This window comes from Coenobita brevimanus, chromosome 77 (genome assembly GCF_032717465.1).
Source record: "Coenobita brevimanus isolate Jiangsu-jjx chromosome 77, ASM3271746v2, whole genome shotgun sequence".
Classification (NCBI taxonomy): Eukaryota; Metazoa; Arthropoda; class Malacostraca; order Decapoda; family Coenobitidae; genus Coenobita; species Coenobita brevimanus.
The window spans coordinates 30,326,128-30,353,415 of record NC_137030.1 but is presented as its reverse complement, the minus strand read 5'-3'; the positions used below and the strand labels follow the sequence as shown (position 1 = coordinate 30,353,415).

General features: G+C 40.0%; 1 protein-coding gene across 1 annotated transcript in view; it reads left to right on the top strand.

The window, feature by feature from the left end:
• Positions 1-24,702, top strand: part of LOC145408365 (calcium-transporting ATPase sarcoplasmic/endoplasmic reticulum type-like) — a 97,497-nt gene extending 72,795 nt beyond the window's left edge. The window contains exons 7-10 of the mRNA XM_080279092.1: positions 2,818-2,908; positions 8,024-10,070; positions 10,692-10,809; positions 24,326-24,702. Coding sequence (XP_080135218.1) covers positions 2,818-2,908; positions 8,024-10,070; positions 10,692-10,809; positions 24,326-24,526 — 2,457 coding nt within the window. The 3' untranslated portion in view covers positions 24,527-24,702. The remainder of the gene's footprint in view (positions 1-2,817; positions 2,909-8,023; positions 10,071-10,691; positions 10,810-24,325) is intronic.
• The last annotated feature ends 2,586 nt before the right edge of the window (positions 24,703-27,288 follow it).

Genomic DNA, 27,288 nt, shown 5'->3' with positions numbered 1-27,288 from the left:
TTCCCCATTTTAACTTTCTTCATTGCTTCCACAACTTCTATCCTACTGATTTCTTCCTATCTTCTCACCTCCTTCGTTCTCCCAGCCATTCCCCAGCCACTTATACTCGCATTACTTCCATCCTGTATGTTCAACAATTCCTTGAAGTGTTCTCTCCATTTGCCCACTTTTTCTCCCTTCTCCACTAGTAATCTACCATTTTTATCTTTCACTCCCTTGCTAACTTCACTTCCACCCTGTGTGTATTTGATAGGCTAACTGAAAATAACAAATTATCCGGATTTAGTTTAGTAAGATGTTAGGATTACTTGATGAAATTCAGAAGTGTAAAAAATCAAGTTTTAGAGGTAGTAACCTCTAAAGATTTCTTACCGGTAATTTTCTCTGTTATTTAGCTGAATTTTACATGTATGTTTATATTAGTATTCTGCTGGGAAATGTGCATTGTATTTGAAACATCAAAAACACATACTGTACTAGGTTAAAATATTATCTGTACTTGTGCCTCCAGCTAAGAGTGTTAATGGGTACAGTATTTCTCAGAAGTTGTTGGAAAGATTATCATAAGCTTTTCAGATACAGTGCTTGTTGATAAACTTGCAGCATGGTTGCAGATGCTAAATCTTGCATCACTGAATTTGTCAGTTGTCACATTGTGCTTTGAGTTCTCATGGCAATTACGTCTGCTTTCTTCATTTATTAGTTTGCTTATTATTACAGTAAAAATGAGTGGCACTGAGTTTTTTTTTTTTTTTTTGTAGAGGGAGAGAGAGAGAGAGAAAGAGCATGATCATTTATGTACACAGAGGTCTGTCATTCTTAAGTTCATGTGATTCATCTGACAAAATTCAGTAAAGGTGGTTGGTAGCTTTCTATATTGAAAGGGTTAATGGAGAATGTTCATACCCCTTCAGTACACAGAGTCTCGTGTAAGATAAAATATTTTAGTTTACACAAATAAAACTGAAAAGGCATTGCCTGTCATATTTAAGAGGTTAACTTTTTCTATGTGAAGATGTTTCTAAGCTGAACACAATATCATCTTAAATTAGAACATCAAAATAATATATATTTCCTGTGTATGACCCTTTTACCTGAAGAACTTGTTTCTGAAATTAAATAAAATTGTATGTCATTGGCCAGATTATGTAAGAAGTATCTGGTAACTGTTAAGGGATTTTGAATTCTGGCATTTCTGTAGCCTCTTTAAAATTAATCCATGGTAAAGGAACCTGGAGAAAGTAACCCTGTTATGGATACGATTTTGTTGTGTACAGTTTTCGTTTTCGTTTCGTTTTTGTTTTTGTTTTTAAAGGCTCCAACATGCTTGCATGTGTCAGCCTTGGTCACCTAATGGCGGCTCTCCACGCTGCACGATCCATTGCAGCCTCCCTGTTCAGTCCCTTAACCCTAAGGTCACACTTAATGACCTCGTCCCATGTCTTTCTCGGTCTACCCCTCATAACCCCACCCCCAATATTAACACTTCTCACCTTCCTCACCCAATTATTATGCCCCATCCTCTCCACATGTCCAAACCACCTCAATCTACCTCTCCTTATCACAATACCAATACACTCCAGTCCCATCCTACCTCTCAACTCTTCCATTGTAAACCCAGCCCCTCCAGGCCTTGGACGCAGGGACGCACTGCACATCCACCGTTTCTAAAGTCACGTGAAAGGGCTTCAGGTACCATGATAAACAACATGGGACTCAAGACTGACCCCTGATGCACACCAACATTCACGGAAAACTCTTCACTCAAATCTCCATTCACTCTCACCTGGGTGTGAGCACCCACATACATGGCCATAACCACCCTAACCAACCACTCCTCCAAGCCAAGATTTCTCATTGCCCACTTCACCACCTCTCTAAGGACTCTGTCAAAGGCCTTTTCCAAATCAACAAAAACAAAATAAAGATCCCTTCTCCTACCAATATATTTTTCCTGAAGCTGTCGAACAATGAATGTGGCATCAGTGGTCCCCCTACCTGGCATAAACCCAAACTGCATCTCATCAATATTCGCTCTTTCTCTAATCATACCTTCTAAAACTCTCTCCATTACCTTCATTATCTGATCTAAAAGCTTTATACCTCTATAATTTCCTCTTTCCAGGGCATCACCCTTCCCTTTATACACATTTACAATTACACTCTTCAGCCAATCATCTGGGACAACACACTCATAGGGATTATGAACCTCTTCATTAGGATGACTTTAAATTTTATTCAGGTTAGATAATTTTATTGAAGTTTGGAAGGACCTTTAATTGTGAAGAGGTTAAAGAAGCCTTTATCTAATCCCTCCTGTTCGAAGGATATCCCTTAAGTTGAATAAATTGTCTGGATTCAGGAAGAGTAATCTAGAAAATGTCTTTGGGCTGAATGGGTCAAGTGGCAGTGCTTGCTGTGGTGGTGATCTCTTGTTTACTATCCAAAGGTCAATAGTTTTTACATGTAGCTGTTTATATTTTTATTATTACTTGTTGATTTTATTAAGTAGATGTGTTGCATCTATTTTGTAATCATGTCCCTAACTTGTGACTGAACTTTAAATATAATTTCATTCTTCTGTATAAATACCCATTCTGTTGTAGTACTGTTAAATTAATAATTTACCCATCATAGAATCAATACAGTACTTGCATTGATGATTTTATTAACCTGTGACTGAACTTAAATATAATTTCATTCTTTTGTATAAATCCCCATGCAATTGTATTACCATTAACTTAATAAGTTACCCACCATTGAATCAATACATTGATGATTTTAGCTACAATTATTTACATTCAATTTTCTCAACAGGACAAGAAAAACATTCTGTTCTCGGGAACCAATGTTGCAACTGGCAAGGCTCTCGGTATTGTGGTGGGAACAGGACTGGGCACTGCTATTGGTGAGTGTCAGCAGATAGCTACCTGTGTGTGTGTGTGTGTGTGTGTGTGTGTGTGTGTGTGTGTGTGTGTGTGTTTTGTTACCTAATGTTGTTTTTACGTAATTGTATCTTTACAGGAATGAGTCAAGCTCCTACTGTCCTGTGTTTTGAACCATTTTTATCTTACATATCTTTGAATTTATGAATAGTTTTGGCACACACTATTTCATTCGGTAGTACATTCCACTGATCAGTTGCTTAGTTTGGGAAGCTGAATTTTCTTATGTTTTTATCACTTCTCTTTTTGTACAGTTTTTTGCAGCGTCCTCCTGCTGTTGCTTCCCCATAGGTTACGTACTCATTTATGTGTATGTTTTCTTTTCCTTTGATGCATTTATATAGCATAAACATGTCTCCTCATTTCCCTCTTTTCTAGTCTTTCTTCAAATGTAGATTCCTTATGATTGGTACCCATCTTGTAGCAGCCCTTTGTACCTTTTCATTTCATTCATTTCATTAATCTTCTAATCCAGTATTGCCTCATAAGGAGCATAGGAGCCCGGGGTTAGGCAAGTTGGTCTTGACATTAAAGATGATAGTGACCAGCTTCACCCATCCCTGAGTGGCATTACAAGGGCAATAAACCCCAACCATTCCTTGGATATAAACCTACACCATCTCAGTCTGATTGGAGTGCCCAAGTTGACCACTAAACCACTAAGCACCATAATTTGGCTGTATGGTTACCACCCAGCATAGCAAACGGCTTCCAGGTGTACAGAAAACCATTTGGCTTGTCACTCATTGTAGAGTCACCCATAGAAAGAAGGAAGAGGAAAGAATGAAGGAAGACAGACAAGAGGAAGGATGGAAAGAAGGAAGGAAGGATGGAAAGGGCAGGCACTTGAGAGCAGCAGCTCATCAAGTGAGTGGATGCTGAGCATCCCCACCAACCACTCAATCTTAGCTATATATTTTTTGAGATGTGGATTCCAGACTGTGTGTGTGTGTGTGTGTGTGTGTGTGCACATGCATGTACATACACATGCATTCACATGCACTTGTGTACATGCATGTATGTGCGTGCTTGCTTGCATGCATGTGTACGTGTAACAAAATCGGGCAGGACATTTATAGTATGTTGAGTGTGAAAGAAGGATGTTTGATCAGTACATAAATATTATAAGAGTGGCTATTGATAGAGCCAGAAGAGTATATATTGCTGAAGAGGTAGAAGTCAAGTCCAGGTCACCAATTCATCTCTGGTAGTATGCTAAAGCAGGTGTTCTGAAACTGTAGACAACTTCACTGGATGGATTCAAAAGCATTTTCTTAAGAATATTTGGAATAAGCTCACAGATTCGCTGTCTTGAAAAAAAGTTTTTAGTGGTGCCTTGTGGTTTACTAAGATAAATACTAGAGGGAGACATGTTGTGGCAAGCATGATTAGTGAAATATAATTAAAATGTAGCTTCCAAGTACAGGCCTGCCACAAGGGTGAGTCTTGTGACCTAAAGGAAGGCCCTTTAGTCTATGCTAATGACACTGAAAATTGTGTTGTGCTAACTGTATCCTTTGGATGATATACTACTGTAGTGCACTTTTCAAAAGATGTGCCCAGGCTATGTTGTATTTTGTGGAGATGGATCCAGCTGAACATATATTGACTACAAGACTGATATTCTGATTCAAGCAATACATTGCTTGTTTTTTTTTTCCTTCACAGTAATGCCAAGATGATATTTTATGAAAATGAGGCCCTAGCTATACAGTAGTCGTTTAGTTTCAGCCAAGTTAGCTCCCCCTGATATGGTTTCATTTCATCTATATCTAGCCGTACTATATTAGGGACATACAAATGTTAAATTTATACAGGTATCTTCAAACATTCAAACATACACATTTTTTAAAAGCCAGATTTTAAGTTTATGCAGGTATCTTCAAACATTCAGTCATTTTTTTTAAGTATACATATATATATATATATACAGATTATATATATATATATATATATATATATATATATATAGATAGATAGATAGATATATATATATATATATATATATATATATATATATATATATCTGTCTATATATGTATATGTATATATATATATTTATATATATATATATATATATATATATATATATATATATATATATGTATATAGTGGTAGGTGGGGGTGCCTATCATCCACACACTTAGTGTAGCAGTACTCTATTTTAGGGGAGCACTACATTGAGTGTCAAGCCAAGTGACTTCCTGTAAACCAGGAAATCATTTAAATCACTGGGTGGTGACCTTATAACCAACCAACACGTGTTCCCTACGTGTCAGTAAGTGGGTTGGCATAGGGTTAGTGCCCCCACCCCCTCCTCCCAGAAAACAACTAACTAAAAATAGGAACAAAAAGCTTCGGACCAGGACTGACTGACAGGTGACGACTAAGGACCGAGCAAAGGAGATGGTACAGATTGCGACATGGAATGTAAGGGATGGGAATGATGAGGTGAAAGAGAGAGATTTTAGGTGCTTGAGGATGCAAAAGTGGATGTATGTGAAATAACTGAGACAGAATGGAGAGGTGAGACTGTGAGAGAATGGGAATATGGATGGGTTATATGCACAGGAGTAAATGAGAATGAGAGGACAAAAGGAGGGGTTTGTATTATTGTGTGCAAGAGATGGAAGTAGAATATAAGAGAGTATGGATCAGTTGGCTCAAGGACTGTGTGAGTATGATTGAAAGTTGGACTACAAATGTGGACAATTGTGTGTGTGTATGTGCCAGTGCAAGTTCGTGCAAGTAGAGTGAAAGAAGAGTTCTGGACAAATGTGGAAGTGTACAGGGAAAAGTTTCAAGGAGTGAGAGAGTGCTTTTGATTGGAGATATGAATAGAAAAGTAGGGATTGTGAAGGTGGATGGGGTAGTTGGTGAGTGGAGTGTGCCTACAGAAGTGAATAAAAATGGCAGTGCTCTAGTGGACATTTGTGCGGGGAGGGGATTGGTGATAGCCAATACTATCTTTAGACACAAAATGATCCACAGGTATACGTGGTGAGTGATGAGAAGGGTGGGTTGTGAACTGAATGAACGGAAGGCAATGATTGATTATATGTGCGTTCGCTCGATGTAGTGCTGCTCTCGGGTGTCTGCCCTTTCCTCTCCTCCCTCCATATTAACTTCCTTCCTCTTCTGTCTTTCTTTACTTCATTCTATCCTCATCCTTTTGCCAATGGATGACTTTACACCCCCTCTTCTACCTTTCTGTCCTTCAGTCCTTCTTCATCCGTAACTCTACATTGAGTGGCAAGCCAAATGGTTTCCTGTACACCAGGAAACCATTTACTATGCTGGGTGGTAACCATATAACCAAATTATGGCACCTTGTGGTTTAATGGGTAATTATGGTGCTCCAGTTGGATTGAGTTGGTGAAGGTTTATGTCCAAGGGATGGTTGGGGTTAGTTGCTCATGTTATGCCACTCAGGGATGCGTGAAGCTGGTCACTCTCTTCTTAAATGTCAGGACCAACTTGCCCAGCTCTGGGCTCCTATGCTCCTCATGGTGCAAAGTAGGACTGGATGATGAATGGATGATAAAATGGGAAGGTGTGTAATGAATGCAAGAGCATACAGAGGTTGGGGGAGTGGACTTTCTGACCACCACTAGGTGGTGGTGAAAGTCATGGTTTAATTGAAATGGAGGAGAAGAAGGGAAGGACAGAAGGAAGTAGTCCATACAAAGAGGATAGAAGGGTTGCAAGAGGATGGAAAAAAGGCAGAATATAAGAGAGAAATGGAGGATTGGTTGGGTTAATATGATTTGGAACAGATAGGGGACGTGGAAAGTGTGTGGGATGAACTGAAAAAGAAAGGGAAAGCAAGGAACAGCATGGTAGAATGAAGTGGTGAGACAGACTGTGGCACAAAAGAAGAAAGCATATAGCTAGTTGATGAGAAACAGGGGTGTGGAGGGAGTTGAGAGACAGAAGAGAGAGTTATATGTAGAGAGGAAGAGAGGGGTGAAAAGATTAGTAGGAGATAAAATGAGAGTGAATGAGGAATTTGAAGTAATTTGAGTGTAAAGTGGAGGGAAGGTAAGAAAATGTTCTGGAAAGAGGTAAAGAATGTTAGACAGGTGATAAAGAAGTACGTCGGGGAGTGAAAGATGAAAATGGTATATTGCTAGTGGAGAAGGGAGAAAACGTGAGCAGATTGAGAGAACACATTCAGGAATTGTTCAGCATAGAGGATGAAAGTATTGCAAGTATAAGTGGCTGGGGAATGGCTGGGAGCTGGAGGGTGGTGAGAAGAGTGGAAGGAATCAATAGGATGGAAGTAGTGGAAGCAATGAAATAAGTCAAAGTAGGGAAAGTCCCAGGAACTGATGGATTATGTGGTGAAATGCTGAAACTTGGGGGGGAGATAGTATTGGAATGGATGTGGAAGATGTGCAGATTGGCCTGGGAGGAAGGTAGAGTCCCAGAGGATGGAAGTCAGGTATAATTGTTCCCCTGTACAAAGGAAAAGGAGGCCAAGGATGAGGTGGAGGGATAGAGCAGAGAGGTATATGTGAGAGGGGGGTGTGAGCTGGGAGCAAGGCAGTAAAGTGGCATTGGACAGAGTGACATAGAGGCAATTTGTTTGTGGCCACCTTTTATGGGATTGAGGCATCTGGCAGTAGATAGATCGATAAAAATAAGTAGGCTAGCAGTAAATATATTCCATTAAATATGTAGTCCTTGTGTTGAGAGTACAAAATAGTCACGTTGTCCAGGTTTTTGTGGGTGTTTTTTAGATTGGAAGTGATACATTGCTTGTAAGAGGTAATTTGGATTTATAATTTCTGTTGATAATCAGTTCCAAATAGACAGTTTCAGTACATTACTATATTTGAGGATACAGAGTAGACACCATTAAGCATAAGTGGGTTGTGGAAAGCTGAACACACTACAGATTGGGTCATGGGTTGTCAGAGTGAGAATCCCTGTGATGTTAGTGTACTAGAGAGATTCTGAGAACATATTAGTAATGTTACCAAAGGATAAGTGAGAGTAATGACTGTGTATTAATGTAGTGTTAAAGGTGGTTATACTGTTTTCATATATAATTAAATGTGCACTTTGACTCACAGGAAGGATCCGCACAGAAATGGCAGACACAGAGGATATCAAGACCCCACTGCAGCAGAAGCTTGATGAATTTGGAGAGCAACTGTCTAAGGTTATATCAGTCATTTGTGTGGCTGTGTGGGCCATCAACATTGGTCACTTCAATGACCCTGCTCATGGTGGGTCTTGGATCAAGGGTGCTATCTATTACTTCAAGATTGCTGTTGCTCTGGCTGTTGCTGCCATCCCTGAAGGTCTACCGGCTGTCATCACCACCTGTCTTGCTCTCGGCACACGTCGTATGGCCAAGAAGAATGCCATTGTGCGTTCCCTGCCCTCTGTGGAGACCCTGGGTTGTACCTCTGTCATCTGCTCAGATAAGACTGGCACACTAACCACCAACCAGATGTCTGTCTCTCGTATGTTTATCCTGGACAAAGTTGAGGACAATAATGCCAGCCTGCTTGAGTTTGAAATCACTGGATCCACCTATGAACCCATTGGCGAAATATATCTTAAGGGAAAACAAGTTCGTGGCTCAGATTTTTCATGTTTAGAGGAGCTGGCCACAATATCCTGCCTTTGTAATGACTCCTCAATTGACTATAATGAATTCAAAAATATGTTTGAGAAGGTTGGGGAAGCCACAGAGACAGCCCTCATTGTCATGGCAGAAAAGATAAACCCATATGGACTGAACAAAGTTGGGGTTGACCGACGTTCAGCTGCCACCATCTGTAAGCGGGACATGGAGACCAAGTGGCGAAAGGACTTCACCCTGGAGTTTTCGAGGGACCGCAAATCAATGTCTGCTTACTGCTCTCCACTCCAACCCACCCGACTAGGTAGTGGCCCCAAAATGTTTGTCAAGGGGGCACCAGAAGGGATGCTAGAAAGGTGCAAGTTTGTCCGTGTCGGGACACAAAAACTCCCTCTGACACCAGGTGTGAGGGAGAAGATATTGTCTGTTACACGTGCCTACGGTGGTGGTCATGACACTTTGCGCTGCCTTGCCTTGGCCACTGTGGATGATCCATTATCATATCAGCAGATGGATTTGGTTGACCCACAGAAATTTGGTATGTATGAAACCAACATGACATTTGTGGGTGTTGTGGGCATGCTGGACCCCCCCAGGAAGGAGGTTCGTGAATCCATCCGCAGGTGTCGTGCTGCAGGAATCCGGGTCATTGTCATCACTGGAGATAACAAGGACACAGCGGAGGCCATCTGCCGTCGCATTGGAATTTTTGGGGATGATGAAGACACAACTGGTCTCTCGTACTCTGGCAGGGAATTTGATGAACTGACTGTGGCTGAACAACGAGCGGCATGCTTGAGAGCCAGACTTTTCTCCCGTGTTGAGCCATTCCATAAGTCCAAGATTGTGGAATATTTACAGGGGGAGAATGAGATCTCTGCCATGACTGGTGATGGTGTCAATGACGCTCCTGCCTTGAAGAAAGCTGAAATTGGAATCGCTATGGGTTCAGGAACTTCAGTGGCCAAGAGTGCATCAGATATGGTTCTAGCTGATGACAACTTCTCATCCATCGTGGCTGCTGTTGAGGAAGGTCGTGCCATCTACAACAACATGAAACAGTTCATCCGTTACCTCATTTCCTCCAACATCGGTGAGGTGGTGTCCATTTTCCTCACAGCCGCCCTTGGTCTGCCTGAGGCTCTTATCCCCGTCCAACTGCTTTGGGTCAACCTGGTCACTGATGGTCCCCCAGCTACAGCCCTTGGGTTCAATCCTCCTGATGTTGACATAATGTTCCACAAGCCCCGCAAGGGAGACGAGACTCTTATCTCCGGATGGCTGTTCTTCCGCTACATGGCAATAGGTTGTTATGTTGGTGTTGCTACTGTGTTTGCTGCGTCTTGGTGGTTCATGTATGACCCCACTGGCCCTCAGGTGAATTACTACCAGCTGTCCCATCACTTGTCCTGCACCAGTGACCCTGAGAGCTTCAAGGGGGTGGACTGTGCTGTGTTTAGTCACCCAGCACCCATGACAATGGCTCTGTCAGTCCTTGTCACCATTGAGATGCTTAATGCTCTTAACAGGTCAGATTCATTTACTTGTATGTTTTACCCGTATACTGTACAGTAGATTAGATGTACTTTTACCATGCACTAAGCAATGTTGATTTCTGTAGTATTTAGAAATTCATTAATGGTTCTATAATTACACTGGCAGCTTAGTATATGTATAGAAGTAGATTAATATTTTCCTGAAAAAATTTTAATAAATGCAGTTCTTTATTTGTGGAATGCAGATGTACGTTGGCAAGTACATAAATATTTTCCTGATAAAGTTTTAGTAAAAGTATCTCCTTATTTGTTCAGTGCAAATACATGTCAAGTTGGCTATGTTAGGATTGCCAAATATAAACATTCTTTGGTATAGATAGATTTTGCAGAATATATATGACTGGTACCTCAATGTATATTTCAGGTTGAGCAGAAGTATAAATTAGCCTGTTCACTTTGAGAGGTCTTTTCCCTAGCTGGAAAATTCACATGGAATTGATCAGAAAAAAAAAAAAAAATGTGGTAGTAAAGGGCTGTTCCTAACCCCTTCCTACCCTTGAATGTTAATAGCCAGTGGTAGAATTTGCCTCAAAGAATTTTGATAGTAATACAAAAAAGAATTATTAAATGTGAAATAGTTTACTTTACATGCAGCTTGTCTGAGAACCAGTCATTGTTGGTGATGCCACCTTGGGAGAACATCTGGCTTCTCATTGCCATGGCACTCTCCATGATCCTCCACTTCTTCATCCTGTACTTCAACATTCTAGCTGTAAGTATAGTATCTTTTGTGTCTTCATTTCACCGTGACATAAATTGTTCACATACAAGAATTTTATCCTCAGACTTTATATTTTATTTATTATGTAGTGGTAGGTGGGGGCGTTTTGTGGTAGGTGGGGGCGCTCACCATCCACTCACTCCATGTAGTGCTGCTGTCTGATGTCTGCCCTTTCCCCTCCTCCATCCTTCTTTCTTTCCTTCATTCTTTCCTTATCCTTCTGCCTACGTGTAACTTTATACTCCCTCTTCTATCTTTCTTTCCTTCATTCTTTCCTTTCCTTATTCCTGTGGGTGACTCTACACTGAGTGACAAGCCAAATGGTTTCCTGTACACCAGGAAACTATTTACTATGCTGGGTGGTAACCATATAACCAAATTTTGGTGCCTGGTGGTTTAGTGGGTAATTATTGTGCTCCAATCGGATTGAGCCGGTGAAGGTTATATCCAAGGGGTGGTTGGGGTTGATTGCTCATGTAATGCCACTCAGGGATGAGTGAGGCTGGTCACTCTCATCTTAAATGTCGAGACCAACTGCCTAGCTCTGGGCTCCTACGCTCCTCATGGGGCAATGTTGGATTGGATGATGAATGGTGAATGAATGAATGAAAATACAGTACAACATCCTTAGGTTGGAAAGAAAAAAGTCATCATGATGGTGGTCAGATAGCCTCATCACAGTTCTCATGTCATGTAAATTTTTGACACCTGTGCCTATTCAGACACTGTCATTGTAGTGAAGACAATATTTAGTGACTGTTGACTGCAGATAATAAAGAATGGTTAGCCTATAAAATAGTAAAAGTAAAATATTAACACCGTGGTAGGTGGTGGCGACCATCATCCACTCACTTGATGTACCGTAAAACACCCTAGCTTCAGACATTTTTTATGTGTTTTAATGAATAACTCTGTGTAAAATGGTGCAATTTTATCCCTGTTGGTGTCATGTGGTAACCAGGGACAGTACTGAATCTGTATAATAAAAAAAAATTAACCATGCTAAACTCGTGTTTTTTTTTTTTTCCAAGTGTCCGAAGTTAGGAACAAATTTCCTTACTTCGGACAGCTCTTCTAAACTTCGGACATCCAAGTATTTGCCCTTTAAACATGAGAATGGTTAATAGCACCTGTCTCTGGACACACTGGCCAAACTTCGGACACTTTAAAGTTTTTTTTAAAATGTCAAAAAAAATACTGGGCATTTGTGGCCCAAGTTATATGTATATAAAGAGAAATATCCAAACATATCTTCTTTTTTGAGCTCATAATTTGAAATCACATTAAGATGCATCATATCACATTGTAGTGAGGTAATCTGGCCATAAATATAACTAAAAACTCTTCAGAAACTTTTTCAGACAAAAAAATTATATAAAAATGCATTACATATTTTCCAAACTGTAAGGGGAACTGATCTCTTTTTCCTAAACAGAACTTCACTCGATTATCAAGTAGCTCCCTCACTGACTCAACAAATGCATACTGAAATAACATAATATAATGTTAAACACTGCTTACTGGTTCCAATGACACCCACACACCCACTAACACACACACAAATCAATAGACACACGTACACACAGGCACATGTTATGAAGGCACCATGGAATGTATTAACGAGCTACACACTTTAGTCTTATACATACACACACACACACACACACACACACACACACACACACACACACACACTTCCCTAAGAGGCCTGTGCTTGTAAAACACACACACACACACACACACACACACACACACACACACACACACACACACACACACACACACACACACACACACACACACACACACACACACACACGGGTCGCCGACAGAGACGGACCTCTTCCAGGATCGTGGGGAAATAGAAGCTGAATCACCGACAAAAGGAAGCTGAGCCTAATTGTGACTGTTAATGAGTGCGTGAGCGGTGGTCCCGTCGAAGCGTAATAAAAAATATCGCGGTTTCGGTCATAAAAGGGACAAGATAAAGTGAAAACAGAAAGTCTCCATATGGTTGAATCATGGAGGAAACGGGCAGTGCATTGTTTACGGTCAGTGAGAAAGAATTTGAGGGCTCTTGTGAAGAGCATGTGGGAAAAGGAAGTATTAAGTTGAACCAGACAAGAATAGCAGGTGTAGAGAAAAGAGCGGAGAGGAATGACCAGGAGATAAAAAAGATATGGGCAGTAATTAAAGAGTTACAGGAATGGACCATAGAGCAGGAAAACGAGATCAAAAGTTTAAGGAGTACACTGGAAAAAATCTGTACACGTAGTGACGAACAAGAAAGGGAAGTTACTGAATTAAAAGTAAACAATGAATCAGCCTCGAATGAAATAAAACAGCTTAAGAGGGAGAATAAGAGGTTGGAAGAGGAAAGGGACATGATGAAAAGCAAACTAGATGAGTATGAATCCAAGTCAAGAATACAGGAAGAGCACATTATAGAAATCAAGGAGTAACGTAAGGGGTGGAAGAAAATTTAGGAAGAGGGAAATGTAATTTTGAAAGAGATTATAGACCAACAAAGCATGGAAAAAGTGGAGAGGGAAGTGGTTAGGGTGTTGAGAAGTAGAGAATCTTTAGTTAGAGATGTAGCAGATAAGAAGAAATGTATAATAATTTCAGGAGTTAAAGAAAAACGTATGAAAATAACATCAGACAGAGAACGAGAAGAACTGAGTAAGGTTAAAGAGATAATATCAGTAGTCATGGAGGAAAACATGGAAGCTCAAGAAGAGATTGAAGAGGTGTTTAGGTTAGGAAAATACGAGGAAGGAGACGCAAGGCCATTGAAGGTAAAGTTCAAGTCCCAAGCAACAGTTAACGAAATTATCAGTAGAACATGGAAACTACCGGACAAGGAAGGGTTTAAGAATGTTTGGATAAGGAGAGATGCAAATGAGGAAGAAAGAGCTAAAATAAAGGACTTAGAAAAGGAAGCAAAGGTAAAAAACGAACAGAGAACGGAGGAAGAGTAGACAGTGTTTTATTGGAGAGTCATGGATCAGAAGTTAAGGAAGTGGTACCGGTGGAGAGAAGGAGAAAAGAGGGTATAGAAAACACCAAAAATCACTGGAAGGTAGCATATACTAATGTTGATGGTTTAATATCGGCAAGTTTAGAAATCAACGATCTTTTGAGGATACATGAACCTGACGTTATGTGCTTTGTAGAGACCAAGTTAAGAGAAGATATTGATATTGATATGGGAGATGGTAAATACAAACTGTGGAGAAGAGACAGAAAAGAAAAAACAGGAGGAGGAGTGATGATAGCAGTGAAGAACAACATAAATGTAGATACCGTGGAAATGGGAGAAGGCAGGGCCGAAGTGATAAATATGAAATTAGAAACTGGAGAGAATAACAAGCGAGATATGGCAGTAGTGTATGTTCCCCCTAAGACAAGAGCATGGAGTGATGATGAATACCAGGAAATGCTGTCAGACATGGCATGTTATTTACAGAAACTGATTAACAATAGCAGCAATATAATTTTAATGGGTGACTTCAATTGTAAAGAGGTGAACTGGGAGGAATGGGACTCAGGAGGCGGCGAGGATTCATGGGGCACTATATTATTAAATATAGCAATGAACAATGTGATGATGCAATGGGTCAAAGAAGAGACAAGGTTCCGAGGTGAGGACACACCAGCAAGACTAGACTTACTGTTTACCAAAGAACCCGATGTAATAGAATCCTTGAAATATCTGTGTCCTATTGGAAAAAGTGATCATGTGGTCATTGAGTTCCAGTTGATAACAGGGAACGTGGAGCCAAGAGACGAGCTTTATAGGCAGGGAAGGTACAACTTTGGGAAAGCAAACTTTACAGGATTGAGAAAATGTTTTGAAAATGCAGATTGGAGAAAATTCAGAGAAACAACAGATATACAGAGGAAGTGGGATATTTTTCTAGACCTGTATAATTTGGGAGTGGAAAAATTTGTGCCAAGAGTAATGGGGAAAGAAAACAGGAAAAAAGAGTGGTTTAATAAAAGGTATATGATAGCAAAAAAAAGAGAGAGAGACGGCATGGAAAAATTGGAGAAAGAGAAGTAACAACAGAACAAAGGAAGAATATAAAAGAATTAGAAATGAATACACAAGAATACGCAGAGAAGAAGAAAGGAATTTTGAAAAAGGTATAATAGACAAATGTAAGGATGAACCCAAACTGTTTTATAGATTTGTTAATGGCAAACTGAAACAAAAGGAAGGAATTACCAAACTGAAAATAGAAGGAGAGGTCTATAAGGATGCGACAATGCAAGCAGAAATAATGAACAAACGTTTCCAGTCAGTTTTCACTAATGAAAAGGAGTTTGTGGAAGTGGAGGTAGTGACTAGAAATGTAGTGATAAAAGATATAAAAGTGGAAGTACAGGAAGTGTATAAACTACTAGAAACAAGATGTAAGGAAAGCCCCAGGACCAGATGGAATCTCTAATTGGGTACTGAAGGAATGCAGAGAACAACTGGCAGATAAGATTCACAGTTTAATTGTGTGTTCTCTTGAAGAGGGGAAAGTGCCTCAAGAATGGAAGATGGCAAATGTGATACCAATTTATAAGGGAGGAAAGAAGGAAGAACCTTTGAATTATAGACCAGTGTCCCTAACCAGCATGGTCGCTAAATTGTGTGAAAGAATTCTGAAAGATAGATGGATAAAATATCTGGAAGAGATAAATATTTTGGCTGATAGTCAGTTTGGATTTAGAAGTGGAAGGTCATGTGTTTCCAACTTGTTGAGTTTTTACTCAAGAGTGATTGACGTGCTTCAGGAAAGAGAAGGTTGGATGGATTGTGTGTATCTGTATTTAGATTTGGAGAAGGCCTTTGACAAGGTACCCCATAAGAGACTACTGTGGAAACTAGAGCATATAGGAGGACTGAAGGGGAAACTCCTAGAATGGATGAGAGACTTTCTGAGAGACAGACAAATGAGGACAGTAGTAAAGGATAAGATGTCTGGGTGGAGGGAAGTAACAAGTGGAGTCCCACAGGGCTCGATGTTGGCGCCAGTAATGTTCCTGATTTACATAAATGATATGGTAGCTGGAGTGAACAGTTATGCAAGTCTGTTTGCTGATGATGCAAAAATCATGAGGAAGGTAGAGGTTGAGGAGGATTGCAAAATGCTGCAGGAGGATCTGAATAGGATACACGAATGGAGCCGGATGTGGGAAATGAAATTCAGTGCAAAGAAATGTAAAGTATTGGAAATGGGTAAAAGTACTAAGAGGCCATCATTAAATTATTTGATGGGTAATGAACCAATCACAAAAGCGAGAGAAGAGAAAGATTTGGGTGTGCTGGTCCAGGACAGTTTGTCACCTAAAAAACACATTAACAAGACAGTTAGAGAGACCTAATATAAGAGTAGCTTTTCATTATATGGATGAGGAGATGATGAAAATATTGATAGTGGCCATGATTCGCCCCAGGTTGGAATATGCAGCAGTAGTGTGGTCACCACACAAAAAGAAAGATATAAACAAGATTGAGAGAATACAAAGAACAGCAACCAAGATGGTCCCCAGTCTGGCAGATCTGTCGTACAGAGAGAGGCTAGAAAAGCTGGATTTGCCCTCCTTAGAAGAAAGGAGAAATAGAGGTGACATGATTGCAGTGTTCAGGACCATGATGGGAGTAGATAAAATTGACAAAGAAGATCTGTTTTTATGGGATAATAGAGTAACAAGAGGACACGGGATGAAACTGAGGAAGCCAAGCTCCTTGAAGGATATCAAGAAATATAGTTTTCCTTATAGATGTATAGACCTGCGGAATAACCTGGACAAAGAGATCGTCCAGTCTAAAAACTTAAACGAGTTTAAAGCTAAATTTGACTTATTGAGAAACAGAGACAGGACCTCACGAGCGTAGCTCATTTCCTGTATATCACAATTAGGTAAATACACACACACACACACACACACACACACACACACACACACACACACACACACACACACACACACACACACACACACACACACACACACACACACCTATTGTCTGTATTTTTCCAGTAATTTGTCTGTCCGAATTTAGGATTTTTTTTTTTTTTTTTTTGAAAAATACAGAGATATTCATGAAAACAGTCATAGCAAGATGATGCATGTATATATTTTAAAATATTTTACTCCCCAGTATTTACGACACTTTTCCACATACAGTATAATTGTACTAATTACGTTCTTACTATTGAAACTGTTTGTTCTGTGTGAACAAAGTTTTGCAGGGTTAAAAAATGTCAATTTTTTTACCATTTGATTCATAAATTTTTTTCACCCACACATATTCAAGCTAGTTTAATAGGACTTATACATAATAATCTTTAAAGATTACCCTACCTACCCATATCAATTTTTTTGCAAATATCACTCTCTCTTCCAATAAACTTCAATTATTACATTTTTTCGCAAAATGTCCGAAGTTTGGACGCTGTCCGAAGTTACGGTGTTTTACGGCAGTGCTGCCTACTTCTTCCTTAGCCTTTATCATTCTTTTTCTGTGCCTGTCCTCCTCTCTTCCTATTTCTCCCATCTTTCCTGTCACTTCTTATTGCTTTTCTTTCTTCTGCAGGTGGCTTTACATTGAGTGACAAGCCAAATGGTTTCCTGTAAGCCAGGAAACCATTTACAACACTGGGTGGTAACCATATAACCAAACCATACGTGCACCCTACGTGTCAACAAGTGGGTTGGTGGAGGGTTAGTGCCCCTCCCCGTAAAACAATTAACTCAAAGTCAAATGGCCACCTCTTATGTGATTATGGCATCTGGCAATAGATAGATAGATAGGAGAAAATATTAACATCTTTGTTATAACCACGGAAAAGATGGATCAGACCACAGATGCCATAATCTGATGTTACATATACCAATTTTTCTTACCAATATTTTGGGCAGTTTGATTTCAGGTTATCTGTATTGTGCTTCATTTTGCACAACTGTAATGATGGGTATGTAGACTAGAACAGGTCTTTGGTAGAGTGCTTACAAGAGGGTGTATAGCATCACAGGAAATGGGAAAGGTGAAGAACAGAGTTAGTTTAGAAAGGGAGTGTTTAGCTCAGACATACAGTACACTGAGGATGGTAAAAGAGAATTATATACAGTTAGCAAAGAATAAATACCTGTATATATGTTACACCTATTGATTCAGTGGTGCCAGAGTGGATGCCTGCCCATGGTGGGGCCAGCACCTATGTACCGTAACTGTGTGGCTCTGCTCCCTGGCCATAAAAATGCCCCTCAGTTCCCTTTTTATATTCCAAAGTTGAGATGGTACTTCAGCTTGCAGTCTATCTGACTCTATTGCAATGAATTTTGAGCCACAATAACAACAACAACAACAACAACAACAATGATTTAATGAATACCTGCTGAAATGTTGAAGGCCTCAGGAGATGTAGGGGTGAGGTTAGTCATTGACCTGATAAATATGATTATATATGAGTGTTTTGTCCCAGATGATTGGTTGAAGAGTGTAATTGTAAATGTGTACAAAGGGAAGGATGATGCCCTGGAAAGAGGAAATTATAGAGGTATAAAGCTTTTAGATCAGATAATGAAGGTAATGGAGAAAGTTCTAGAAGGTATGAGTAGAGAAAGAGTGAATATTGATGAGATGCAGTTTGGGTTTATGCTAGGCAGGGGGACCACTGATGCCATATTCGTTGTTCAGCAGCTTCAGGAAAAATATATTGGGAAGAAAAGGGATCTGTATTTTGTGTTTGTTGATTCGGAGAAGGCCTTTGACAGAGTCCCTAGAGAGGAGCAAAGAGAAAGCTTGGGTTGGAGGAGTGGCTGGTTAGGGTGGTTATGGCCATGTATGTGGATGCTCGCACCCAGGTAAGAGTGAATGGATATTTGATTGATGAGTTTTCCATGAATGTTGATGTGCATCAGGGGTCAGTTTTGAGTCCCATGTTGTTTATCATGGTACTTGAAGCCCTCTCACGTGACTTCAGAAATGGACCCCTGTGGGAGATGTTGTATGCTGATGATTTGGTGTTGATTGCAGAGAATGAAAGGGAGGTGGAGGAAAGATTTAGGAAGTGGAGAGATGGTATGGGACACAAGGGCTTAAGGGTAAATGCAGATAAAACAAAAGTGATGATATATAGGGTTGGTGGTGGCACAGTCAAAGAAGAGGGAGAGTAGCCATGTGCAGTTTGCCAGAAGGGTGTGGGAAGTAATTCCATCTTGTGCAGTGTTTGTGATAAATGGGTGCACAAGAGATGTAGTGGTATCAGAGGTAGACTGCGAGATAATGCTGATTTTATGTGTGCGGCGTGTCGGGGAGAGCATGTGGAGATTGTCAGGCATGAAAGATTGAACTTGCTGGTGAGTCTCTTGCGTATGTGGAAGAGTTTTGTTATTTGGGAGACATGTTATGTGCTGGAGGTGGGGCTGGAGCTAACTCTGTGGCTAGGGTGAAAAGTGGTTGGAAGAATTTCAGGGAGCAGTTGCCTTTCCTGACATTGAGAGGACTCTCCCTAGCTGCTAAGGGATCTTTCTATGCAGCATGTGTTAGGAGTGTGATGCTGTATGGTAGTGAGACCTGGGCAGTAAAGGAGGAGGATATTCGCAGGCTCAAACATACAGAAATGACAATGATTAGGTGGATGTGCAGTGCGTCCCTGTGTTCAAGGCCTGGGAGGGCTGGGTTTACGATGGAAGAGTTCAGAGGTAGGATGGGACTGGAGTGTATTGGTGTTGTGATGAGGAGAGGTAGATTGAGATGGTTTGGGCATGTGGAGAGGATGAGGGATGATAATTGGGTACAGAAGGTGAGAAGTGTTAATATTCGAGGTGGGGTTGCGAGGGATAGACCGAGAAAGGCGTGGGAAATATCAAGTGTGACCTCAGGGTTAAGGGACTAACAGGGAGGCTACCATAGATCGTGCAACATGGAGAGCCACCATTAGGTGACCAAGGCCAATGCGTGCAAGCATGTTGGAGCCTTCAAAAACAAAAGGAAATGAAACGAACCTGTGATGGATAAGTTAAGAGGGTATAGCTTGCTCAGTACACATTATTCCCCAGCACAGGAAAATGATGCATTGTATCATTCACTGGACTTGTGTGGTCAGGGATAATTGCCATTGCAATATTCCATTGCATCAGCATCACAGATAAGGCATGTCCATCACCTATGCCCTGATGCAGTATGTAAAAAAGACTCATACATGGGCATAGAAACTACCAAATCTCTCTTAGCTTAGCAGTGTTAGCCAGCAGAGGAAAGTGAGAAGTAGAAGTGAAATATAAGACACTTTTATACTTGTCAACGACTATACCAACGCATCCATTCAGATCAACAGTCACTAACATACATACAGTACACCCTTGATATAACAAACTAAATGGTACCAGACTCTTGACATTAAAGCCGAACACTGTGCTGTTCGGTAATATCCCAGGGATTGTGGCTTTTACTGAACAAAGATGGTTAAATATAGCATGTCCTTCATCTGTACAGTCGTACACAGTAACATACAGCTAGGGCTAAATGGTTGATTCTCCCAATAAATGCTCTATTTATGGCTCCTGTTACGATGCTGGTCACCCAGAGACTGATGCGGCATTCTATGCGATGCGGAGGAGCACGGGTGTGTGTGTGTATGCCTGGGTGAGTGTAGGGATGCTATGCTGGTTGGTGTTTCCCACGCATCCATTCTTTTACCAAGCAAAATTCATTAAATGAATATAATGTTCGGCCAGCTCAAGGTGGTCATTAAAACCAATATTCGTGTTAAGAGGGTTCGGTATATAAAAGGTTTACAGCACTGTATACTGTATTTTGTTACTATACCCAGTGCCAGCTGCATCTAAAATGTATCTTTGTCATACAGACCCATCTTCACATGGTACATATGCACTTATCAGAACCACTTTCACTATCTCATACTTACAGCCTCTTGCTGAAGTGACAGTTTGTGATCTCATTGCGGGGAATGTTTTGTGATCAGAGTATTACTTTGGAAAAAGTACTCTTCATCCAGAAGTTTTAAATTAGTATTCATTCACATTGTTCATTTGACTGTACAGCTCCCATATATTTCAGACTAACTGAACATAAGACTGTTAAACTTGAGGTTCATTCTCCTTGAATCTGTAGATGCATAAAACTTCTGAGTCATTCACTTATTTCTGCCATGTATTATAAGACCCATTCCTTTTATCTCTTCTGTAAGTGCTTACACCTTACTTTATATGGGTCACACCTTTCCAGTAATCCGCATCAACTCTGCTCATATACATTTCACAGAATACCATCCAGTCACACCCTCTTTGAAAACCATCTTACTTTCTTCATTCAGACAGTGGTATTCATTCTCACCTGTCCCTGGCAATCCTTGTTGAAAGCAGCTGGAAATAATCAGGGTGTATTAATGTCTCAACTTGGACTTTGGTTATGTTTAGTTGTAGGTGAATTTCTTGCTAGAGAGTGATGTTTGTGTGGCTGTTAACCAACATTAAAGCCACACACCACCCTCGTGATACAGTTTTATGGTATTCTTAGCATTGGTGGTAGCTAGCCTCTTGCTCCCCCTCAAAGAAAGAATTGTAGATGAGAACCTGCAAAACTTGTTCCCTGCAAAGAAACTTGAGCAAGGAAAAAGTGTCAAAATCTACTAATTTAGAGATGCCTGAAAACATGCATTTGAAAGACATAAGTCACAGGCAATGGGAAAAACATACTGAGAAAGGTAGTTTCTGAGTTGACGAGTTGTGTGCATGAAAGACTGAGATTACTGGCTAACTCTTTATGCAAGGGTTGAATAAGAAGAGGGTGAGAGTATGTAGCAAGATGCCTACTGAGCCCCCTACGTAATAGGAGAGGGATGCAAGCTGAGGGCTCAGAAGAGCAGTGATCAAAGTAAGAAAGATAGAAGGGAAGAGAGAGAGAGAGAGAGAGGTGCAGTATTGTGGCAAAGAATGAGAGGCTGAAGGGAGTCATTGAGATGAGTGGAGTTAATGAGATGGAAAGCCTTTTTACCGCACCATGTTCAGAAGTGTATAAAATGAATGTATGTTAAAAGAAAATCCAGAGGCTCTGTTCATCATTCCAGAGGTACTTGTACAAGTAATAAACTTGTGTTGTAGTAGGATTTTTATACTGTGGAATTTAATTGGCATTCTTTCAAATTGTTGGATGTAGTATCCTGGGATTTTACTGAAAATGATCAAAGCTTTTGTGATTCCTTTGGAGATAAGTTTGCCAAGAACCAGACACACACACCAGCCTTGATCATTCACTCCCACAGGGAGGTGTATTTCAGTACACTGATCTTACTTTTTTTTCCCCCGAAGGTGTATTATAGTGAAATAATTGCCATGTCCTCTTTTAGAAGGCACACAGCAATCATAATGCTTTGGAGCAATTCAGAGCAGAGTGAAACACTTCATCAGTAGCAGTTATCCAGATGACCATTACTGCCTGCGAGTAACCCAGCAACACAAGTTACAGCAGTGCCGTGTGTGCAGCACTTCTTTATAGAGATTGCTGATTAGATAAACTGGTGAATATTTAATTACCAGTACATCCTTTATTTTAATGATGGTTTTTGGTTGGAAATAAGTTACATTTGGTCATTTATTTCTCCAGGTTTCGAGGTTATTTACTAAAGCCTATAGTCTCCTGTACCCTAGAGAGAGCCCTGTAGGAGCTTCCATATAACCCTGTCCTTTGCTGTTCGTTCCGGCCTGCTAGTTCACACGACGCTCGCTGATCAGCCTCTGACTCATCCCTGGTCTCCTTCTCAACCTCATTCCCACATACAGTAATCCCTCGATTATCCGAGGTAATAGGGCCAAAGGCATGTCTGGGCAGTGGCTTCATCCGGATAGTGGACTTCTCCTGTGGTCCACATTCGTACATGAACTAAATTGGAAAGTTAGTGTAAAAGGCCACTACAATATGTCATACAACACTTGTTCCTGTTGTTTAACCTGTACTGCGCTAGCGATGTAGATCTACATCCCCCTCTAAAACACCAGTGATGTAGATCTATGTCCTGCAGCATTGAGAAATTACAAGCAACCAAAGTAAAATGGAAGGTAATAACGTATCCCACTAACTTCAGACATTTCCATGCTATGCTTACAACACTGATTTAGGAGCGCAGGAGGTGAGTGACAGTCTTCACAGACTCAGAGCCGCTCTGCTCTCTTAGTAACCATAAAGATTTCAAAGGTCAAGTGGCACAAACCCGACTTTATTCAACCAACTTTCTGGCTTTGGTGATTACTTTCATTAGTGCCAGGGATCTTATGTTGATGTATTAAGCCTGTTTAGAAAAAAAAAAAAAAAAAGGTTCACAAACTCATAGCCACTTTGCTCTCTCATTAACCTTGAAGATTTCAGAGGTCAAGTAGCATCAAGCTGACCCGATTCAACCAACTCTCTGGCTGTGGTGATTACTTTTATTAGTGCCAGGGACCAGATATTGATGTATTAAGCCCATTTAGCCAGAAAAAAAAGTCCAAGATCAGTTCACAAGCTCACAGCCACTCTGCTTCTCAGTAACCTTGAAGATTTCAGAGGTAGGCACTAACCAGACTTGATTCAGCCAACTTTCTGGCTTTAGTAATTACTTTTATTGGTGCCAGGATTCTTATATTGGTTTACTAAGCCCTTGCAGCCAGAGGAAAAAAATCCAAAGTCGGCCAGCGTAGAAAGGTATCATTTTTTTTTTCCCCCCAGCATGGTACGGGTTAACACCACTCTATCTGGTCGCAGAATGCAGTGGGCACACAAAACATAATGGTAAAATGGAATTAAATCATGGTAAAATAGAATAAAATCATGGTACGGTACTGTAAGCTAGATAAATATCAGTATCAACATTCATGGATCAATCATCCCACATCAGTCTTACCCAGAATCTCCCACTTCTAAAGAGTCAGCACTACTCTCTTCCTTTTCCCTAGTGAAGGGGCCATCATCACACACCCTAGGAAGAGGCATTCAAGGAATAGCAAGGCCTGAAGCAGATAGGGACCAACCACAAAAACCACCGCATGTGTTGCTATATCATCCGTTTACATTGCCGTGCGGGAACTGAGACCAAGCAAGGGGTTGGGGGGAGTCTCTGGTGGATGCTGGATAAGTTAACCAGCCAGACACGGCGGCACCACCTGGCTATTCCCACCCATCCAGGCAGAAATTTTTTGAGCGAGCATAGTCTCTACCAAACAGACGCAAGCATATTGCCCGGATAGTGGGAAAAAAATGTGTGAATAATGGTTTGGAACAGCCAGACCACAGCGTTGGGGTAATGGATCGTCTGGGTAGAGGTCATCCAAATACAGTAATCAAGAGATTATTGTAGTTTCCCAGTCAGTCCCACTTTCTCAGTTCTCTAAAGGTAGCTCACCTAATACTTGATACAAATAAAGTAATCTGGAATCAGGAAGAGAAAACAGCATTACAGCTCACAGTTGCTCTCATAGGAATGGTTTAACACAAGATTTTTTTTTCCAGGTGGTGTTCCAGGTGCGGCCTCTGTCAGTAGCTCAGTGGTCAGCTGTATTAAAGATCTCTTTCCCTGTCATAATTCTAGACGAGACCTTCAAGCATCTGGCACGCAAGTTTGACATTGGAGAAAACCCTCTGTACTCTTGCCATTGGATTGTGCTGGCATGGGCTTTGTATTTCACTTACATCAAGGTCTACTTCTTTTAACATGGGTTGCCACTAAGTCCCAGGTAACCATACTGTAGCTTTCATTTCTGAACTCGTGGCATCAGTTACTAAGTCCATTTTTTGTAAGGTTCCAAAAGCCAGGTCGGTATGATTGTTGTTTTATGGTGTTGTAAAGTTTTGAGACATACCACTCTGATGCATTGAGTTGCATCTCTTTAATCTAGGTGTGGTTAATTTAATTATACATCATTAGTAAATCATGTCATTATTGCCCATCTGAAGTACTGTCTTTATTCACAAATGGTTAAATGTGTAGATTGTTCATTTCTAGCTGCAAGCTTCATTAAGGCTCATTCATGGGCTAAGTACAGAGCAGAGTATTTTATAACTTACCAGGGTTGGCCATTTAGTTACCATCTGCAGCTTTTGAGTTAGTAAGACAAATACATAGAGATGTACCATAAGCAACTCTAATTCATTTAGTCTGAGATCATGGTTAAGTAGAATATGATGTCTGGTGATTGCCAGAATACACACATTAAAATAGCTATCCTGATAGTGAAGAAATTTATAAAGAGTGTATCTTACCATTCAGTCAGATGTTCCCCCAAGCCAGGTAAAATCATCTGGTACATGACAAATAAAGCTGAAACTGATGTGTTTGGCTTCAATGGGTAAATATAAGTCATAACTGCATTCATACTGAGTGTCCCCAATGACTGTTTGTATTTTAACATTCCATTGAAAAGTTGTACAAATTTGGGATCATTTATGTGATTTGGACTCAAGCATTTTATATATTTTTTACTTTTTCTGCTAAAAAAGTACAGGAGCAAGAAAATGTCATTGTGGATCTTCTGTCTAGGCAAATAATTTTGCATGGGATATATTGGTAGCTTTAATTGTCGTTAAAATCATATGTAATTCAATATCATGAGTCCCTCGTAGCAAATGGTTTCTATGTTGGTTATCTTTATAGCGTCAGTTGAGTTAGTAAAACCAAGTGGAATATGTAGTGAGTGACCTATGAGTGGATTACTTAGACTGTGTGGTAATTGTGTTTCAATTCATGGCCACATTAAGTTTATATGGTTATTGGTTTTGCATTGTTGGAGCAGGTGCTTGAATATTGCCTTGACATCAAAAACACTCTCCAGTTTTGGATATTAGATACTCACTGTTATATCTTTTATCATCTCATTTTGCTGCTGAGTTTGCGTGACTGATACAGTGGTTCGAGTGAGATCAAATGAAGGGGGAAGAGGTGATATAGTTTATGAATAGCCATTAATACAGTGCTGTCAACCCCCTTCACACCAATGGCAAATTTTATACTTTGTTCTTGCTACCGGGTGGATGGATCTTGCTACCCCAGTATTATTCTGTTTAACCTAGGAAAGCCATCTCTTACTGAAGGGGCTAATGGAGGATATATCAAACCATTCCAGTTCAGAAAAATCTTACCTGATCAAAACAAAATTGTGTGGAGATTGCAAGTATATTTTGGGTGGAATGACTTCTGGCCGAAAGGATTAACATATAGAGTTCGAGGATGTGTTTTTCATCACATTCTTGCCATCCCCTGATTTTTTTTCAGCCAGAATAGACTTACTTGAACTATACTTGGTTCATTGTAACTAGGTGTAAAAGATTGCCATCTCTCCATCTTGAATATTGAGCTGTAGCAATAGATTAACCATGGAATATAACACTGCTAATGAAAAAATGTCATGAAAGGGGTGTTGAAGCATAGTACTGTATTTTGTGCCATTGAGTCAGATTACCCTATAGTTGCAAAAGGACAAAAATCTCTGTCTTGTTAAAATGAATGTGCTATACATAGGTTAGATATAGCCTTTACAAACCCTTTCATTACAAGAGACCATTTGCAAGTTGAATAAAATTGTTGGGTAGCAGCAGTAAGCTAAAGAAGATGTCATCACATTAAGGCACAGTAATATGTGAGGGTTGAAAAAGAATAGATCTTACCCATATATGCATCAGTACAAAGGACCAAAGTACGTATTTTTTTATGCCATGCTATTGAGAATTTGGTCTGATTTTTTAAGGAAATTAATGCCCTGTCAAGTCTGAGCCAGCTTTTTACCCATTAACCCCTCCTGTCTGATGACAGATTTCAGATATTCTTGTTACATTCTCATGATTCGAATCCAGTTAGGGAGAGACATCAGTGAAGGGACTAATGGAAACTTTTTAACCCCATAACTTAGGTAGTCTCTCCAGATTTTAACAGAATAGTCCTTAGATTGAAGGGGTTAAAAAGAATCCCACATAAACAATGGTCATCTTGTCATCCCTCTCATTTTACATCTGTCACAGCCTACTATTGTTGGCGGCAAAATATAAAAGAGCTTTTTATTAATAAAAGTTAATTAAATAAAGCAATAGTTACTTCTGTCATTCCAGTTTTTGTCCCTCTCATTTCACTACATTAATTTCAGAAGACAGTCAGACCTTGATGTAAGTTATCATTTGTTATTATTATTATTATTATTATTATTATTATTATTTTATTACTGTGTTATCATTATAGTACTGTATTTTATTTATGTACTTTTTTTTATTTTTTTATTATTATTATTGTTTTTTTTTTTTTGCAAACCCTTGAATTCAGTGATTTTTTTTTTCTTCAGTTTTGTTCAGCTTAGGGGAGACATCATGTAGTGAAGGAGCTAATGAAAGCTGTATTTAACTCCTCCAGTTAAGAAATTGTTTCCCTAGTTGAATAAAATCATTTGGAGGTAGCAATAATAATGTAAAAAAAAAAAAAAAGTATCATT